We start from the raw sequence: 18323 nt of genomic DNA, 5'->3' as shown, positions 1-18323 counted from the left end.
GCGGCCGGCGGCGGCTGCGCGGTGCCGGCGGTGCCCGGCCGTGCCCGGCCATGGCGCTGCGAGCGGGAGGGCGGGCGCTGCGCCTGCTGCCCGGCCGCCTCAGGGCGCACGGGGCGCGCCTCGGCTCCGTGGGGACCGCGGAGGCGGCGGAGGGTATGGGGGGGGCGGCTGTGCCTCACGGGGAAGGGGAAGGGAAGGGGAAGGGGAAGGGAAGGGAAGGGGAAGGGAGGGGAAGGGAGGGGAGGGGAGGGGAGGGGAAGGGAAGGGAAGGGAAAGGAGGGAAGGGAAGGGAAGGGAAGGGAAGGGAAGGGAAGGGAAGGGCTTAGAACCAGGAGGAGATACCAGCGCACACCTTCTGCTGTAGTAGCTAAGAATATGCAGGTATTAAACCAGGGAAGAAGTGCCTAGCCAGCCAAGCCGCATACAGAGAGCTGTGGGAGCGAGGAGAGCTGTGTTCACCTCTTGGTTGTGGCACCGGTCCCTGGGACCTGTCACTGCTGCGCCTCAGGCACTTCACACTTCTTCGTTTGCCCCAGAAAAAAATAATATTACACGTGGAGATGGGCTAGAGAAAAATTAAAGCAGTTATCCTGCTGAAACGTTTGATTGTCGCCGTGTTCTTAGTGCAAGGCAGGAACCGGTGAGGACCAGCCATTGCTGATGTGCTGTGACTTGTGTTTCTTCTGGTGAAAAGTGCTGTGTACTACTAAGCAGCTGAAACAACTGCTTTGTGTAGTTTCTGTTTGCAAGCTGGCATGAGAAACGAAGAAATTATAAAAATACTTCTTTTAAATTAGAATAAATAGTAACAAGCTTCATTAGGTAAGATTCTCTTGAGTCTACAAAATCCTACGTGTTCCTCAAAAGCATTGTACGAGGATCTCTCTGTTGAATCCCTCTGTAGCCCCAGGGAGGTAACTGCATGCTCTCCTGCCTCCCAGTCTCAGTTACGGATGGCCGTATGAACAGGGAGCACCTTTCCACCCTGTGGTAGTGGGATGTGGTAAGCTGATTAATTTGAGTTACGCGGGGATGTGGTTATGATTTCACATTTGGGATGTAGCCCCTTTGCCTGGTTGCAGTCAAAGAAACCAACAACTTTCGGAGTTTTTCCGTGTTCCAGCGTGTCTCGTTTCCATGTTGGCTCTGTAGGCTGTCAGCAGCAATGCAGTAAGCAATCCTTGCCAGCAGTATGGCGAGATATGACTGATCTGTGGTTTAATTGATGTGAGCTGATGGAAGTATAGTATCAAATGAAAATTTTGTGTAGGAGTTTACTGTAAAAGAAGGTGGTGACTTGTAAAAAGAAGCAAGTGTTCAACTGTTCCCAAGGTGAAAGTGCTGTTTTCATGGTAGAAGAGAGAAAGTGTCTTTTTAGGGTGGCTTGCCAAAGGTCTGGCTCTGCCTCATACTCTTGCTGGGTACCTTGCTGCTAGACTCACGTGTTGAGTGTTTGATGGCGAGAAGCAAATCAGAGAGGAGCTAAGTTTCTTTGTATCATCAAACTTCCCGTGGCATCAAGGAAAGTCAGTGTTGTTTTCATCCTCTATTTCCTATTCCTTGTTCTAAGAGAACATACGTGTTTGTGAGAGAAATGCACTTCTTTATGTGTTTCATTCTTTCTTGTTTGCTGTTTTGCTGTGATCCTCTCAGAGAGCCAAAGCAAAACTTTTAGTTGTTCAATCGCAGAAGAGGAGCTGAAAATCAATTTTAAATCTTAATGGAGAAAAAAAAAACTTGATGCTCATTTCTTCTTGCAGATACTGAAGTCAATACCAGAAAGAAGACATTCACAGAGGTTCAGACAGAACGACTGGAGCAAGCGGAACGAACTGTTTTAATTAAATGCCCATCAAGACTTAATGAAAAAAAATTACTGCAGTATTTATCCAGTCATGGAAAAATTAACAGTCACTTCTTTTTTGAAAATCGGGTGAGTTATTAACCATGTAAACTGAAATCTAGACTCAGACAAAAAAGAAAAGCTTTTATTTGGTCAAGGCCTCATACATGTAGGTCAAGCATATTATGGACAATTAATATGTTAAACTAGGTTTTGTCTTTATTAATGTTTACAAGTTGCTGAGCAACAGATTTTTATTTGTAAGTTAGCTAAGCAACAGCTGTTGTAAGTGGTTCTAGTGACCTGTTTTACATTAAATCTTAAACTTTCATGTAGCACTGTAAATTATCCTAAAAATAGAGCTTTTTTTTTATGAACATTACAGTTGTGAAGGTGAATAGATTTCAGAACTCTTTAATATGTAGTGCTTACCACCAAGAATGGCATGTCTTAAATCTTTTTGCCCTCTTGTGAAAAAAAAAAACACATTTTAAAAGTGCTGAGGTACAGAAGCTGGCATTCATCTTTGTGACTCTCTCATTAAAATGTCATACTGCTACCACAAATGTCTGAGTAATGTCAGTATAACAAGTTCAAGGCTTGTATGTGTTTATCTAACACTATTTCCATTCTTAATTTTTTAGGGAATCCATGCTTTAGTAGAATTTTCTGAAAAGAGCAGTGTAGCCTCATTACAGGATGTTGTTGGAATTCCGAAGGCTGCAGAGCATCATGTTGTCCCATTTAAATCTAGACTTTTTACCTTCACGCTGAAAAACCCAGTGACTAAAGCTGCTCAAGAAACGCCGGTTCATCTCTCCCCTCAATCTCACATTCCAGTGAACGAGCTTATTCAAAAACTTTATCGTGCGGACAGTGTAAGTATAGATTTCTAGAGTTTTCTCAAACAAAAATGATCCCTGTCCACTTAAGATTTGTAAGTGGCCGTGTGAAGCATATAAAGTGATTTATTTCTATTAAAAAAAAAATCTCTGTTAGAACTTTGTGTCAGTGGTTCTCATACATGCAAACAAAAAGACAAAATTATTTTAAATGTCAAAATCGTTTTTTTCTATATGACATAAACGTTTGAGACTAATAAAGATCTTCTAATTGCAATGATAGTAAGTAGATGAAAATATATATTAATAGAAAATAGTCATAGTATTTTTACAGTATTTATTTTCTTTAATAGATAAGCAGTCAAATGTACATTCTGCTGAATGAGTATCAGCTTACCGAAGAAAATACCAAGCTCCGATTTCTGGCCTGTTCCCTGGTTCAGGATTTTGCACGCGCATATTTTCCAGACAGCACAGTAAAGCCATTTGGCTCTTCGGTGAACACCTTTGGCAAACTGGGATGCGATGTGGACATGTTTCTGGACTTCCATGACACACAAGAGCATGCTACACAAATGGTAAGGTTACGCTGTGCGTTTTCAGTCCTCATTCCTCCTTGTAATAGGAAGAAAATAATTTGCTGTTTTTGCAGACTTCGTTTGTACTGCCAGGGCAGACTTCACTGTGAAGAAAGCCCTCATCCTCCAAAGCTGATTGAGCAATACCAGACCTTCCTATCTTATTACCACTGTTTTTTCTTCTCTGGAGCTGCTGGGCTTCACCCATGCCATTTTAAAGCTTGGGTGTGATTTTTAAGGTACTCCATGTCCTGGTACATAATAATTTTGTACATGTGCATTTTGGGAGGGTTGTCAGATTCTTTTACTCAGTTTAAAGAGTTGACTTGCTACAGAAACATTATTATGTACTAGAGTACATACGCCTGCACGTAAAAGTGCATGGAGGTGTTAAGACCTTCTGGAGTAATATTGGTGAATAGTTGCAGGTAGCACCACTCATGTTTGTGGTGTCTTCCACCAACAATTAAATTTCTTCCTAACCCATGTCTTCACTGGTACCAGGATACAGAAGTCTGTACTATGCAATAGCCAAGTGTCACGTGCTCAGGGTTCGGACTGGGGCAGCTTCCAATTGTAAAGCTTAGAGTAGGTTGTGTCATGGTCCAGGTTTGTGAAAGCATAACGAATGGGAAAGGGCTAGAGAAGGTTTTTTTGGAAGGTGTGTCTCTTGCTATTGGTTTTTGACTGTGGATAGTGTAAATGTCCTGTTGAATCGGAGAAGGTAATATGAAAGAAAGGGGTGAAAATCAGGACGAGAAGAAGGGAGATTTGGATTAGAAGTGTCCTGTGGAGAAGCTGGAGTTCTTCATAGATTCTGAAAATGCCAGAATCACTTAATTACCAAAGCTGCTTTTTTATGTATGTGATAATAGTTTGGGGAAAACTGGCTTTGTTTTCCTTAAAAAAAAAAAAGACGATGGCCTTAAGCTTTTGGAGATTGAAAATTTGCTTAGCTTTTCTGTGCTATTTACATATTATCATGTATCATATTTTTCTTTAAAATATGCCTTCAGACATTCCCATTTTTCAGTATTACTGCAGTGATCAAACACAATGAAAGCAGATATGTCAGCTGAAGGATAGGATCACTGTGCCTTTGTAGAAAAGGTTAAAATCTAGGAACCCTTTACTTCAGTAGCCTCTTGAGTTTTGAGGAAAATTCAAGTATAAAATGTCTGTTTTCAAAGCATGCTTTGTCAGTAGCAGTTTTCTTTTGGTATTGATGCTCTGCAGAGATAAAATCTTTCTTTCATGTCATGCCTTCTAAGGAAAATGCACACTCTGTTTGAAGGCAATCTTGTAATAGAAGATGAAATCAGAATCATAAACCAGACCTTAGGATAAAAGGCAGTGGGTCACTGTAAATCTTAGTTTTTAAAATCATCTTACGCACATTTTGATATTTGGTTTGATCCTTTTTTTGTATGTATGTATCATCTTTTCAGTCACACTGGTATTAACAATGGACTTGGATTGGTAGGTGTGTGATCAGCATGAGCACTCGGACTTCAGTAGAATGTTAATACAACTTCTTGAAAAAATGACTATACCTAAAATGAATTGCTTAATGTTTGAGAGCTGGAAAAGATGTCAAATCAATCATCCTTCTGTAGCAGTCCCGTATCAATGCTAGGAAACATGTAGTACAGTAATTTTAGAAAAAGAACAAAATTTGACCATTGATGTCCTTTATTCCTGCATAGTCAACTTTTCATTTGTCCTTTTGAAAAACTTTTACAAATCAAGCAGGGAGGCAAGCGTAATTGCAGTTGCCCAAATTTTTAATAACTTTTTTCTCCTTTTGTAGAATTTTGAAGCGGCAACGTGCCTAGACATCATGGAGTATTATAGTATACTTGATAAATTCAGTTTTAATGGAATGCTTCCAGTCACTGCAGATTATTTTATATGAGTAGGGGAACAGAGATTCTCACTTTAACTTCACTGTGCTTCTAAAATAGTTCTGAAATTGAGGTGAAGGTAAAGGAGCTTTTTTAATTGACATAACGAACAACGACATTTTAATAAAAGATTAAAACTACAGAAAACTTCAAGAAAAAAACTACAGAAAAAAAGTAAAACTACAGAAATTCTTCAAGTTTTTCTTACTAGTGTTTCTTTACATGTTCTTTACATGTAAGAAGATGCAAAGTCTCAGCAAGATGAGGAGGAGAAATAATCCACTGTAGTTGTCGTAATATTTAGCCTCTCTAGAGACATTTCAGCCCACATCTTACTTGGATAAATAGTTTCCCACCACCAATTTTTATTTCAGAATACTTCTTCCCCCATACTTCACTCTTGCCAGTGAGTTACGGAAGGCTCTTTGGAACTGGGCTATATAACATGCTTTATTCAATCATAATTTAGCTGAACCAGGTTCACGTAGTTGACAGGAAGACTGTAAGGAGTGTATAGAAATGGCAGCAAGTCTAGGCGTGAAAAATTCTGCAGTGGTAATCAAGATGGTCTAGTGAGTGTTACGAGATGCACCAAAGATAAGGAGTATTCTCCCTCGGTGTGAGGACAGATAGTTGTATGCGTGTTCTTGTGTTGTCTTGTCATCCATTTGCAGAAATTGCTGCAAGAAAAATAAAAACAAGCAAACAAAAAACTAACAAGCTAGCAGTGTGTGTCCAAAGGTATTTGCCTGTCACCATTCCCTAAATGAACCGCGCTACTCAAAACCTCTGTTGTAAACGTCGGAGAGGTGTGAGAACAGGCTGGGTTACTAGAAGTTGTGAGGACTTGTGGACAGTTGACAGACTTAGTGCTGTGGGGCTGCAGCAGCAAAGGCCAGCAGGGATGCTATTTGCACTGCTGTCTCCCAATTATGGGACGGGTCAGGGGGCTGCGTGGCGTACTTAGGCTCTGTGGTGCAGCGAGGCTTTTGTCCCGTATGCAGATGTCATCTTTATGCGCTGAAAATGAAGATCTTGCTGGTGGTGTTGAAACTTCAGAGTGTTAAAATGCGGGCAGATCTGCTCCATCACAGTGAAAGTATGCACAAAAGTAAGGTTTGTTAAAGCATTGTCTTGCAAAGGACCGTGCAAATCATTAGTGCAACTCCTGTCTAGATTCAAGCACAGCCAGAGAGTACAGGAGAAGAAGGTGCCAGCACCTAGAGAGCTTTATACTCCGTAGGGAAACAAGATGTGGGTGTATCTCCCATAATAGGCAACAACTTAATACTTCAGAGGAAGGCAAAAATCTCATATAGGTGGCAGTGTGATTTATGGGGACGATGATATGATACTTTCCCTGGCAAACTGTGTTCCTAATAACCCTAAGTTGATTGTCTTTCCTAGGACAAGCAGAGGCAAAGGAAGGTAGCGTTAGTTACAAGATGATGCAGCAGCAGTGGGAAGGTTATCTTCTGAACTACTGAATTGCTGCAGCCTTTCAGGAAATACCAGCAGTGACAGAGGACCAGGCATTTTAGCATCAATTTACATTAAAATCACATTTTTTTTTACCACATCTTGTGGCAAAAAAAGGTCAGCGACTGTGACTTAGATGGCAGTAAAAGTCAGAGCGTTCTTTACCAAGAGCAGATGATCAATGCAGTGTTTAACACAGATGTGCTGTGTTCGACTTGCAAGCAGTTAGGGAGATTAGGGAATGCTTTAAAACAGAGCTTTGTGATAGTTTTAGAGTAACAGTTATTGTATTAAAAGTTGCACTTCTTGCTTAAGGGTGTATATCAGTCTACCCCAAGGTAGTAGTTACTTTGTCCGTATCTGTTGTTTTGAGCAGCATTCCACAGGGTGTGAGTAAGTGGTATCAGTGTTTCCATTCTCCCACAAGAGGAACCAAAGCTCCATGTGAAAGTCCAACCAATTAAGAGCATCTCTTTCATTATTACAAAAAAGTCTTCATCCAGCTTCTTAAGAGATACTGACCTGCTGCCTGGGAAGGCACATTGTGATTTTATTTTTGTCACACAGCTACGAGCACCAGCACACCTACGTGTCAGCCAAGTCTCCATCTTTTCCTTTCCTGTTATCTTCCCTAATGTTTGTAGCCGTAGGCTTCTTTCACTTAGAGCTGTTCCTGCTGTAGCATGCAGTCACGTAGCCAAGTGGGATTAGGGACCACTCTCCTGCTATGTTCAAACACATGGGCTGGCTGGAGAACTGTGGGCAAGAGGAGAGCAGGAAGAGTCACCTTAGTTATCAGAGCAACACAAATTCAGCTTCTGAAGTAAGTTTATGGGACGATTTGCAAGGTCCATGATCCCAAATTATTTCACCTATGTTTGAGTGCCTGTTTTCTGTGCACCAACACAGTGACACAGGAGTAACCTCCTCTATTTATGTCTTAGAAGACTAATTAGGTCGCTGCATAATGGTCTTTGTGTCATCTCCATTCACGCTACATTCATTACATGTTTCACAGGGGAGGATAAGTCACTGTCAGGTGTAGGATCAGCAAGCAAAATTAGTTGGGGCTTAAAAACAGAGGCAGAGTATAAAGAGAACAGAGATTTCATCAGTATGGAGTTATTTTATTGGGTGTTAACTGCAAATATGACAATTCAAAATACAAGGATCTACAGGAAAATTCATGTCTGAGCTCAGAGTGCAGCTCCACAGTTTTGTTATTTGTTGGGAAAACTGCATCAGGTGCGAAGTGATTATTTTAAGTTTTAAGGAAACTTACCTTCATTTTGAAGCAGTAAGCAATCTGCCTGCCTTTTTTTTTTTTAAAGTTTTTAAATTAAAAAGTGATTTTCCTTTACACTGCTACTTTGAGGATATGAAATGGAATTACTGGTGGTTAGAAATTAATAGTGGTTTGGTTGTGTTTTGTCCCTCTTACTTTTTAACTTAATTGTGTGCTGCTCTTTTCAGTCAGTCTGTCTGCTGTCTTGGGAATTCCAGAATGACTTGTTGTAGACAGTGGTGTAGTAGCATTATACTCTCATCCAAACAAGTAACTTTACAGTAAGTTACTCACTATTAACCTGGAAAAAATGAATCACTGAGAAAAAACATTACTTTCTCTTTTATTTTCTACCTTTTTTAAAGCTATGCAGGCTGTTTTGAATAATTTATTTCTATTTTAGCCCGTAATTGCGCAGATTCCTTTGCAAATTGTTGTCTTTCAGAACTATTCTTAAATGTCTCTTTACTTCCAGAACTAATAACTTACTTTAAAAAAATCTTGTGTTAGAAAAAAGGTCCCTTTGAAATGGAGTATCAGATGAAAAGATTACCATCAGAAAGATTAGCAACTCAGAAAATTCTTTCTGTGATCGGTGATTGCCTTGATAATTTTGGTCCTGGATGTATGAGCATACAGAAGATACTCAATGCTCGCTGCCCCCTGGTGAAATTTGCCCACCAACCGACAGGATTCCAGTGTGATCTGTCCGTGAGCAACAGGTAAGACCTGGTTTTAAAAATTTTAGACAGAATGCTAATGCACTGATGTTCTGGAAACTTGTCGTGAAAAATATTTAGTCTACTCAGTTCTGTGTTGTTGTTAAATGTGAGTGTTGGGTCTGAAAAGGATATTTTTGACTTCCAGATCTCAGTTTTCCAATGTGCTTAAGATCTCTTTCTGCAGTATAGTAAACAATTGCTAGCTGAAGCTGAAGGCCTGAAAAATACTCTATATGGTAAGTTTGGCGTGTAGGGAATTGAAAGCAGACGTGGTTCTTCAGTCATACTTCCCTTCATGTATGTGGGTATACGCACCGCCTTGTTTTGATTGCTTCAGGTTAAGCATCATGCTAATTTTCATTATCGTCTTTCAGCTGCCTTGCGGTCATTAGACTTCTAGTTATTTCGGGGTCCTTTTTTTTTATTTCTTAAGGGCCTGTGTCAGCCTGTTTGCTGGCAAAGTATCTGGAATGATAAATCAGCCCACCACATGAGAAAACAGCCTGAAATGTTACTGTCATTAGGGCCTTTCACAGTAGTGCCCAATAGAGGGAGCAGGCTTCTTAGAAATACTTCTCTTTGCATCTGTTTCTCCTCTTCCAGCTTCTTTCACTTTTTTAGTTTGTGGTTGACCAGTGGGTGATAGTCAAGCATATAGTTTGTTTTGCTGTCACTTATTTTGAAATACATACCTTAAACCAGTGTTCACGTGTAGCACTGACGTAAGGTACGTAATTGGAAAAAACAGTATGTAACCCTTTTTGTTAGTGTTAGGGAATGGTAAAATATGAGTGATCATCTTTCAAAATAGTTTCGATATGACTTACAGATACAATACTAGTATTACTAGTATTGTCTTGTTATTTTGGAGAAATAACAAAATCTTACGGACACAGGGAAGCACTTCACAGCTGAAATCTTACAAGTCCAGGTATTACAAAACTTTGATATGGCAAACTTCCCCAAAATGCTTTGGCGAATTTTTAGAGGAATTCAGTGTAAGATTGGGAGTAAAAATTCCTGCAACAGTAGTTCAACAAACAATTTAAACTAAAATTGCCCCCAAATTAAGGCTTGCTCTTACATCCTGCTTCCATTTTTTTTTCCCTGCTTTTCATTGCCTTCCCATTCATAGACTGCAAGAATGTTTGTACAACCATGTGATGAAACGGATAAAAGCTGATCCATCTGAAAGCCTTTATCCTTCCAGATAAGTTGTTTTGCAGCAGGACCTGGATTTGGATATTACGAACAACTATCAACAGAGTGGATGTGGCAGTGTGGGAATGAGAGCAAGCACCTGGGAGCAAAGCTGCTGCTTTCAGCTGCAGTTACTGCTTGTGTTTGTTTAAAGAATTTGCTGAAGAACAACTTCAAATTCATTCTGATCACGTTAATAATGTCTTCAACACTTTATGGTTTAAAATTTATAAGTTCGTTTTGTGCTGTCAAAAACCTAAGGACATAAAGCTTCAAATGTTAGTCATCTGAAAATTAGGATAGGTCCTTAGAATAAAATTGTAAAAGAAGTTCTAGATTGTATATAATGTAGTAAAATAGACGTATTATCTAAAACACTCCAAAGGCAATTGTGGCTAAATTCTACGTATGTTTTTTGCATTGATTCTGCATAGTTTAACTCCAAGAATGTGATGGGTGTTTTTGGATTTTCTTTTCTCTTTCATTATGATGTGGAACAAGGAAACAGGAAACAGCACAAATGCAATATTACTATTTACCCTTAACTGCACCCTTCTTACTATAGAAAGCTATCAGATATTTAATCCTGGACAATTTCAGACATTCTTTTCTATTTTTTAATGGATAAAAGGGGTTTTTATTATTGTTTTGTTTGATTGTTGTTGTTTAATAGATACCATCTTCCCTTATAATTGATAACCTAGGGCAGAGCAGCCAGCACTGCAGCTGGTACTTCCCATTCTCTTATTATTTACCTCTCGTACCTTTTCTTTTCAGTATTGCTATCAAAAGTTCAGAACTCCTGTATATCTATGGCAATCTTGATTCCCGTGTAAGAGCCCTGGTGTTCAGTTTGCGATGTTGGGCCCGCGTTCATGGACTTACCAACAGTGTTCCTGGTACCTGGATTACAAACTTCTCTCTAACCATGATGGTCATGTTTTTTCTGCAAAAGAGATCGCCACCTATCATTCCAACACTAGACCAACTTAAAGAACTGGCAGGTAAGGATAGCTGTTTATCAAAGAGGTTGAAGTGACTTTCACATTTATTTTAACTTCTGTAAAGCTATGAATAAACCCACGACGTTTCTGTATGCTCTCAAATACCACTGTATGTTGTCTATGCCTTAAGTTTGAAGGAACACAAAAGTTTCACTTGCATTTTTTGTGAAAAGAATGCATCTTAAAATAGATTCAGTTTTGCATTTCTAGTGCAATGCTAAATTCTACTTACAGGGGTTAGGCTTGTTCTATGCCTCAGACAACTAGAAGTGATTTATTTACTCAGTGCTCCCACGCTGCCTGTTTGTTGTTTATTTTGTTCCACTACAGACTTGTAGGATCTCATGTCTCTGCAGTTTTTAAGGATTTTGCGCAGATTGATGTGATGTCTGTTGTTTTATGGACACCAGATGTATCTATATTATTTTTTTCTCACAATTTGTAATATCCTTGAGACTGTTCAGAGCAACTGCAAATAATTTTTATATCATAGCAAACAAGGTGTTCTGGATGTTTCATACGTAGCTTTCAGGATGTGTTATCTTCAGTAAATTGAATGAAAGCTTGGAGAATGACATCCCAAATTCTTGATTCCTCACTTATTTCTTCTGCTTGTTGACATGCTTCCTTGGAAGCTTTGAGTATAGAAAAAGGTCTGTTCCGATGTTTTAAAATCAGGTTAAATGTTTCCATCAGCAGTTACAGACAAGTTCTCAAAATAAATCAGAAATTTTTATATGCGGAATGAAACATATGTCTTAGGAATATTCTGTAGAAATTTCAATAGCTTTACAGAAAAAGAGGTGTGGACGTTTTGAGTGTGATTATTGATGCCCTTATATAGCTATTAACCTCAGAAATTTGTGCTGTTTTGTGTATTATAAAGCTCTGTATGCAGAAATACCAGGTTTGTTTCTTAAAATAACTTTGGAGATAGAAAGTCATCACATACCTTATTCCTGGATGCTCTTGAAAATATGTCATCTACTCATGCTCATTTTGCTTTGCTTGTCAAAACATTTTTTTCTTTTCCATCTTTAGGGTTAAGATTCAACTTAAATGGTTAAAATTCGCTTGTGAACTTCTCATTTGCTGTGCTTAATGTAATAGCATTCATTGAATTCAGTCATGTCTCCTATTTGAATTTGATTACATACAGTGGCACTTTATTGTTTATCACTTCAAAACATGCTTGCGATCTTTGTTTCAGATGAAAAAGACAAGCATATAATTGGAGGAAATGATTGCTCATTTGTTAGTGATTTAAGCAAGATCAACCCTACAAAAAATACAGAAACACTTGGTAGGTAAATCTTCATTAACTTCCCTTTTTCTGAGTGTGTAGAAGATGAATTATTCCTTGATGTTACTGTTGGCTCTTGGTTTTCTTTCCCTTAGATGAGCTGCTCTGTGACTTCTTCGAATATTTTGGAAACTTTGACTTCAGAAAGAATTCCTTAAATCTTCGACGGGTAAGTGAATTTTAGTCTCTTATCGTTATTGATTGAATTTCTGTGACAGATAACGTGATCGTTCTGTGCTCGCCAAGAGGGCTGCACTATCACTTCGGTTTTTATATATCAGTCATGTTATTTGCTGGTGTGTGTGTGTGTATGGAAGCGTAAGATACGTGTACATATGTAAGTACCTTAACTAGCACCTGTTTTTGGTGGACTGCTAGGAGGATGAGGGGTTTCGGAGCAGTGCTGCTGTGCAGACACTCTTGTTCATGTTCCATTTCCTACTTGGGCACTACCGGTTTCTGGCATAAAAGGTCTTTTGCCAGTACAGACTGATCCTAGAAACTAATTAATTAAGCTGGGTAAATTTTGTTTGCCATTAAGGCTTAAGAGATGAGCAAAAGCCTCCACATGCCACAGCCTGACCTGGAGAGGGGAAATGTCTGTGCTGCTGATGTTTTTCTGTTTAACTAGTCCTGGCCCTGGGGCCAAGGGTGTGTGTCAGTATGTGGGCTCTTCCTGGACGAGCATTATCTGGTAGGTTCCTACCAGAGCTTGCAGAGGTTCTGTAATGCAGAGCAAGTTAGCTGAGGAGCACTGATGAGCACTGTGATGGGAAGTGCATTTAAGTAGCAAACTATGTAGTTGTCAACAACTTGTATTGTACTATTTGAGTGCACAAAAGTGGACCGTGACCCAAATAGCTCTGTACTTAAAAAACAAACTGAACTGGGGGGGAAGTTCAGCCAAGGCAGCGGTCTTGCTTTGTTATACTAGCTCTTAGGGAGCACCGTGAGGGGAATGGTTTGAACAGAGTAAGTGCTTGGAGTAGCTTATCAGACTGGGCTGTGCACGCTAATATGACACACTCCTGCTGCCCGTACACAAATGGAGATAGGAGCAGATTGCAGTGAGTGAGGTTTGAGGTTTGTGGAAAAGCAAACAGGAGGGTGGCCAAAAAGGCAGGGTAAGTTGTTGTCGTACATTCTTTGCCTTGAAGGAAGTCTAAGCTCAATGTGGCAAGGAAAACAACCACTAAGAGGATTTAGAGAATAGAGTCGTACAGTTAGATTGACAGGAAAATTAACTTGATTAATAATGACTTTTTTTTCCCAAAAAGTTCTCTACTAGGTCAGAATTCTCTTAACGCTGATGTGATAACTCCAGTGATTTGTTACTAGCTCAGCATATAATGCGTATGTGCAACTTTGTGGTTTTTTTTTTTTTTCCCTTTACACTATTTGCAGGGAAAGGAAGTAAATAAACCTGAATCGTCTCCTCTTTATATCTGGAATCCCTTTGAACAAGACCTTAATATCAGCAAGAATGTTAATCAGCCACAGCTGGAGAAATTTGTAGCTATGGCCCGAGAAAGTGCCTGGATTTTACAGAAGGAAGATAGAACTCAGCGAATGATCAATAAAGAGCCCTGGGGACTGGCAGCCCTACTAACACCATTTGGAAAAAGTAATCCAAACAAGATGAGAAGGACAAAGGGATTGGGAAGTGAAACAATCAGAAGCCTTTTAGACTCCTTAAAGTTAAGTAATGCAAGCAACCTACAAAAAGCAGTGGGAAAGTGACTTTCGGCACAAAACCAAGGTAGTTGCTATTCTGTTTTAGGAATTGAATGTGATACTGTCTGAAGAACATTACTTTTAATATTTCTATTATGGTGAAATGGAGAGTCAGGTAACCTCTGGTTTTCATTGTGATGGTTCTTTGTACAGGTCTGCTTTCCTTCTGTACATTGTCTCCTCCTTACTCTTCACTCTTCCATCTGTTTTATGAATGAAGAACATTAAAATGCAAATTTTACAGATATATTTTGGAAATATCCTTCAGTTGGGCACTCTTTAAAAAAGGAAAAAAAAAAAAAAAGGACTGACAAGAGCAGCATGGGAAAAAGCCCTTGGGAATTCTTGTGGTTAACATACAAATGATGCGTTAAGGAAAAGCTCAAGAAGCAACCACCTTCCAGTGAAACCACATGTTAAAAGAAGACAAATATTAGAACCATCGCTTCCACTGCAACCACGTTCTGGAAGCCAGTAAAACCAAAGTGCGTGTATCTATTTTTGTAATTGTTTTCAATTCATGTAGGTAGTGCCTGGACAAAAATAAAGAGAATGGAATTAGGTAGTAGGGTTTGCAGCTTCATACTGGATTGCTCTCCAAAAATAGCACACCTGCTTTGTGTTGGTAATGTGGGTTTGCTCTTGTGTTTACCACCTGTTCTCAAACTTCTTCAATCCACTCTCCTATATTATTTGTACCCATAGGGCTGGGTCTCGCTCGTACGTGCTCATGTTTCTCGTTTTGCCTTCAGCTTCACTTTAAGCCTGTATTTCAGGTTCCAGTAGGAGCTTTTCTTGCCTAATCACTCCCCTCAAAGTTGTTGCCTACTAGGCAACACCAAAGCCTTCATCTCATGATCTCTGTATCTCTCTGCTCTTTACAGAGATCCACGGGGAATCACGTAACAGGTTTGAGTGCCGTCCCTAGTCTTGCCTTATTTTTCATATATTCAGGAGAGTACTGACTGTACCTCTTCCAGATCAGCTAAACCAGTGAGAAATGTTTATTGGTGGCTTAAAGAAAGCATTGAGTTCTCCATGCTTTCACCATAAAAGAGTGTTTTTGGAGGAAGATGGAGAGGGCTGGAAGGAAGGAAGATGGAAAGAGAAATAGAGAGAGAGCAGTCAAATGTCAGATTTTTTCCAGGTAGATTTGGGAGTATTCTACCTGTCCAGTTTGAGAGCCACTCATCCATTAAAACTAAATGGCAGGCATGATGAGGACAACTTACAGACTGCTGTTTGTTAAAACAGAACTTTAAAAAGAACTCTTTAAAGAAATTCTGTGCAAGAGATTACTGTAACTCAGATATTATCATACAGATGCAATATTGAACAAGAAACAGTACTCATAAACATCAGTATATTTAGATTCTTTAATTCACTAGTGGTATATGATTTTGTGTGGACCTTCTGTTGGTGTAGTCTGAACTGGTATGTTGGTATTAGCAGTTAAAGAGTGTGCTCTCTTTTCCCAGAGGTATGTTTATCGGAAATAATTTGGGCAGTAACATGTAATTATGAAGTATTTGTAAAATACCACTGGGCAGGGAGAAGCACTGTTCAGCAGTTAGCAACCTAATCAATTAGACGTGGAATGGCACGAAGACCCTCTTACAGATCAATGTGATGTTAATTCATTTGGACTTTAAAATAATATTCATACCTGTCCATTTCATGTTCATAAACATTTTATCAAATGATTTTAACAGTTTTTATCTTAGTCACAGGAATTAATTCTCGTATTAACTGCTTTGGGCATTGGAGTTCAAACTTAGCTTTCTACTTAAATCCCTGGTGCTACTGTGTGAACTTCTCAGAGGCTGGAATGAAGTTTGTTGTAACTTGTTATTGGTGCTAACAAAACCTTTTGATATCAAGCTTGGCACTGGCGTGGTAAGCAGTCCATTGCTACCTTGATCTTTAGAGAACCTAAATAAATTTTCTCCTGTTTCCCGAGCCGTAGACTTTGAAGCTGTTGAAGATTAGGGTGGTACTTGAGTACTTGCAAGTTTCCTTTTTTCCAGCCAAACAAAATGGGTACCACAGGGATCTCCGCATAGGGATGATGTGCTGGAGAGCCTCTGGGTGAGGATTAAGGGAAAGAAAACCAAAGCAGATGTTGTCGTGGGTGGCTGCTGTTGATCACCTGCCCAGGATGGTAGCAGAGATGAGTTACTCCATAGGCAACTAGGAGAAATCCTCAACTCGGAATGAGGAAAAGGTGGAGGCATGTAATGCATTTTTGTCTCGATGTTTAATATTAATGATAAATCTTGGGTTGCTGGTCCCCTGAGCTGGGGGGAGCAATGATTTTCCATCTGTGGTCACCAAAACTGTGAGGGAACAGTTGTATCAGCTCAGTGTTCACAGTCCAAAGGGCCTGATGGGATTCACCTCAGAGAACTGAAGGAGTTTGTTGAGGGATCCACCTATAACATCCAATATTTACCAAAGGTGGTGTGAGTCTGGGAAGTCCCTGCTGGCTGAAAGGCAGCCAAGAGAAGAACACCTGAGAAGACCCAGGGAACTGTGGAGCTGTTAGTCTAATCTCAGTCCCTGGAAGAGTTAAGATTTCCCAGGGGGATGTTGAAATGCATTTAAAGAACAAAGCTATGATCAGGCATAGTCAACATGGGAGCATCAGGGGAAAGTCCTGCCTTAGCAATTTGACCTCCTTCCATGGTTACCCCCCCCATGGTGGATGAAGGGACGGCTGTGAATGCCTTCTAGATTTTAGTAAGGCCTTTGGTACTGTCCCTCACAGTGACCTGGGCAAATTGTCCAGCTGTGAGGCAACCAGCTTCACACTTCGCTGGGTGATGAACGGGCTCAAGGGGAGAGCTCAAAGGGTTGCAGTGAGCGGGGCTGCATCAGGCCGCTGGCCAGTCCCTAGCAGCGTTCCCCAGGGCTCAGTTCTAGGACCGGTTCTGTTCGCTTTTATCAGTGATCAGGATGCGGGATTAGAAAATGCATCCCTAGCAAGTTTGCTGTTGATACTGAACTGGGAGGTGCTGTTGCCTCCCGGGAGGGGTGAGAGGCCTTGCAGAGGGACCTGGATCCGTCGGAGCATCGGGCAGTCAGCAATGGTGTGAAGTTCAACAACGGACAACGCCAAGTTCTGCACCTGGGACGGAGCAATGCTGGATGCAGGTACACAGCGGGAGATGAGTGGCTGGGAGCAGCTCAGCAGGAGGGGACCAGGGGTGCTGGTTGGCAGCAGCGTGCCCTGGCAGCCAAGTTGGCAAGCAGCATTTCGGGGTGCAGTAAAGACAGCCTCCTGCCAAAAGAGGTGTTTTTCCTGCTATATTTAATGCTGGCACGGCCTCGCCTTGAATATTGTGTGCAGTTCAGGGCTCCACAATATAAAAAGGATGTTAAGGTGCTGCAAGGCATCCACAGGAGGGCAACGAGGCTGGTGAAAGGGCTGGGAGGCTTCGTTCTAATGTAGCTAAGAAAGACTAAGAATTTTAACACCCAGACACAGGATGCTTGTACCCAAATAACCAATAAACTTTGCAATTTGCTTATACAGTTGAGCCACTCTGAAACATGACTTTGGTCAAAACGCTTCATTTGTGAACGTGCACAGGCGTTCAGGCTGCTTGGTGTTCCTTAAAAGGCCGGGCAGGACGTGGTTGGTATACACACAGAGCCTTTCAGCATCACGTTTCTGTTTAGACTGTCTGTCCCTCTTGGGAACAGCTCTGAACAACTGTTGTGGCCGCGGGCCAAGTTCTGAAAAGAGAAGACAGAAGTCAAAGCACTGCAGCAGCAAGGAAAACGCACAGGTGATCGTTCCAGGTATCTGCAAGCTCCGGGTGCCAGCTGCTGAGTGAAACCCACGCTCGGAGGAGTGGAGGAGCAGTTGTTGGCAGAGTAAGTCAGCCCTGCTGGCGGCTTTCGTAGAGGAGGCTGCCTCGTGGGGGTGGAGAGCAGCCGGTCAGCTTCTCCCAGCCACAACGCGTGCTGGAGGAAGAGCCGCAGGACAGCACAGCCACCTGTGGGAGGAGAACCAGGCGGGGAAGGGGACCGAGGTTTGAGGGGGTGTATTTAGCAAACCGAGAGGAGATGTGATTCGGGTTTCCTGGGGGCAGCAGCCTTGTCACGCTGAAGATGGTTAGAGACAATCAGGGTGGTTCTGTCGGTAGAAAGAAGGGTTGGGTATTTGTCAAGAGAGGAGGATGGAGGCAGTCTGTACTGGAGAGCTTGCTCCCGTGGTCTGGGGAGATGTAAACACTGTCTCGGCGAGAGCGAGGCCGTAACTCTGAGCTTCTCAGGCTTGGTGCTGATACGCTGCGTTGTCAGGCAGTGCTGTTGGAGGACATATGTAAGGAACATCAGTAAATTAAACACATTTTTAACCCCCTGCCCCCTCCCCTCGCTGGGAGTACTTCTCAGTGCAGTCTCATGTTCCCTGACTCTGAAC

At 41.1% G+C, this 18323-nt stretch overlaps 1 protein-coding gene across 1 annotated transcript; it reads left to right on the top strand.

Annotated features, from left to right (window-relative positions):
* MTPAP (mitochondrial poly(A) polymerase) lies at nt 1–15853 on the top strand. Its single transcript, XM_066991562.1, has 9 exons — nt 1–153; nt 1761–1933; nt 2488–2721; nt 3039–3263; nt 8442–8653; nt 10631–10857; nt 12068–12160; nt 12256–12329; nt 13565–15853. Exons 1-9 carry the CDS (start codon nt 51–53, stop codon nt 13898–13900), a joined length of 1677 nt encoding a protein of 558 aa, XP_066847663.1. The 5' UTR covers nt 1–50; the 3' UTR covers nt 13901–15853.
* Nucleotides 15854–18323: the final 2470 nt, after the last annotated feature.

The sequence above is a fragment of the Anser cygnoides genome, chromosome 2, assembly GCF_040182565.1.
Source record: "Anser cygnoides isolate HZ-2024a breed goose chromosome 2, Taihu_goose_T2T_genome, whole genome shotgun sequence".
Classification (NCBI taxonomy): Eukaryota; Metazoa; Chordata; class Aves; order Anseriformes; family Anatidae; genus Anser; species Anser cygnoides.
The sequence above is the reverse complement of the archived record's forward strand: the minus strand, read 5'-3'. Positions and strand labels throughout refer to the sequence as shown.

Bases quoted from the DNA above. Each gene is read 5' to 3' on its own strand.
- MTPAP (XM_066991562.1), top strand. From the start codon at position 51: ATGGCGCTGCGAGCGGGAGGGCGGGCGCTGCGCCTGCTGCCCGGCCGC. The intron at 1,934-2,487 runs GTGAGTTATTAA...TTAATTTTTTAG, and splicing joins ACTTCTTTTTTGAAAATCGG to GGAATCCATGCTTTAGTAGA. The intron at 12,330-13,564 runs GTAAGTGAATTT...CACTATTTGCAG, and splicing joins ATTCCTTAAATCTTCGACGG to GGAAAGGAAGTAAATAAACC.